This window comes from Monopterus albus, unplaced genomic scaffold, assembly GCF_001952655.1.
Source record: "Monopterus albus unplaced genomic scaffold, M_albus_1.0 scaffold1218.1, whole genome shotgun sequence".
NCBI lineage: Eukaryota > Metazoa > Chordata > Actinopteri > Synbranchiformes > Synbranchidae > Monopterus > Monopterus albus.
In genome coordinates this window covers 1-1,041 of record NW_018129096.1, presented here as the reverse complement: position 1 = coordinate 1,041, position 1,041 = coordinate 1, and the positions used below count along the sequence as shown (strand labels likewise).

At 39.3% G+C, this 1,041-nt stretch overlaps 1 gene segment (V, D, J or C); it reads left to right on the top strand.

Annotated features, from left to right (window-relative positions):
- Positions 1–436: 436 nt before the first annotated feature.
- LOC109953753 (immunoglobulin heavy variable 3-21-like) lies at positions 437–884 on the top strand. The segment is given in 2 exon segments: positions 437–485; positions 571–884. Coding segments are annotated over 2 exon segments (363 nt in total).
- The last annotated feature ends 157 nt before the right edge of the window (positions 885–1,041 follow it).

Sequence of the window (1,041 nt, the reverse complement as noted above, 5' to 3'; positions counted from 1 at the left end):
CCTAGGAACAGCTAAGATACTGTGCAGGACCCTCAAGCTCCCAGGCCTCTGGTAGAGGACCTGAGCTTGAAGGAAAGAATATAAGACTGCCTCAAAGTGGGGGGCGAGTGGGGAAGAATTATTTTATTTTTTTTATATATATATATGTATAAGTTCTTTGGTGATGTATCAAATATTTAAATGAAGAAGAACATTTTTGTTTTATTAAACCACAAATGGTTGTAGTGTTAATATTTTAATTTCCCTCAAATTAAAACAAAAGGAGTCAGACAGAAAATATAAATTACTGAATTGACTCATTGAACACGAGTTCCACAGTTTCATCAAATATCTGAAGTCCAGGTGTTTCCTCTGCTGTGAGGAGGAGTCAATGCAAACCTTCAGTGTGTTCCACTTCTACTTATCTGACTGCAGAGAACAGTGGACACAGTTTAACATGATGGATGTCAGGAAAGGACTGCTGCTGTTAGCTATCTGCTGTGCAGGTGAAACTCCTCACCAATCTATTATTTGATGTTTCTTACATTGTAGGTTTGTTGAATGTGATGGTTTGCTTTGTTGTCTTGACAGGTGTTGATGGTCAGACTCTGACAGAATCTGAACCAATGGTTAAAAACCCTGGAGATTCACACAGACTGACATGTTCAGCCTCTGGATTCACATTCAGCAGCTACTGGATGGGCTGGATCAGACAGGCTCCTGGAAAAGGACTGGAGTGGATTGCTTTGGTACACACATCTAGTTCTCATATCTTTTACTCCCAGTCAGTCCAGGGTAGATTCACCATCTCCAGAGATGACTCCAGCAGTAAACTTTATCTACAGATGAACAGTCTGAAGACCGAGGACACAGCAGTGTATTACTGTGTCAGAGACACACAGTGAGAGACAGTAATAGGAGACTCATACAAGAACTACTTCCTCTACTGACTTTAGCTGCAGCTGAAATAGACAAAAATTAAAATGGAGAAAATTATTTAAAAAGTCTTTTTTTTGTGTGCTTTTTTTTGGCAGTAGTGTTTATAGCAGAAGTAAACTGTTT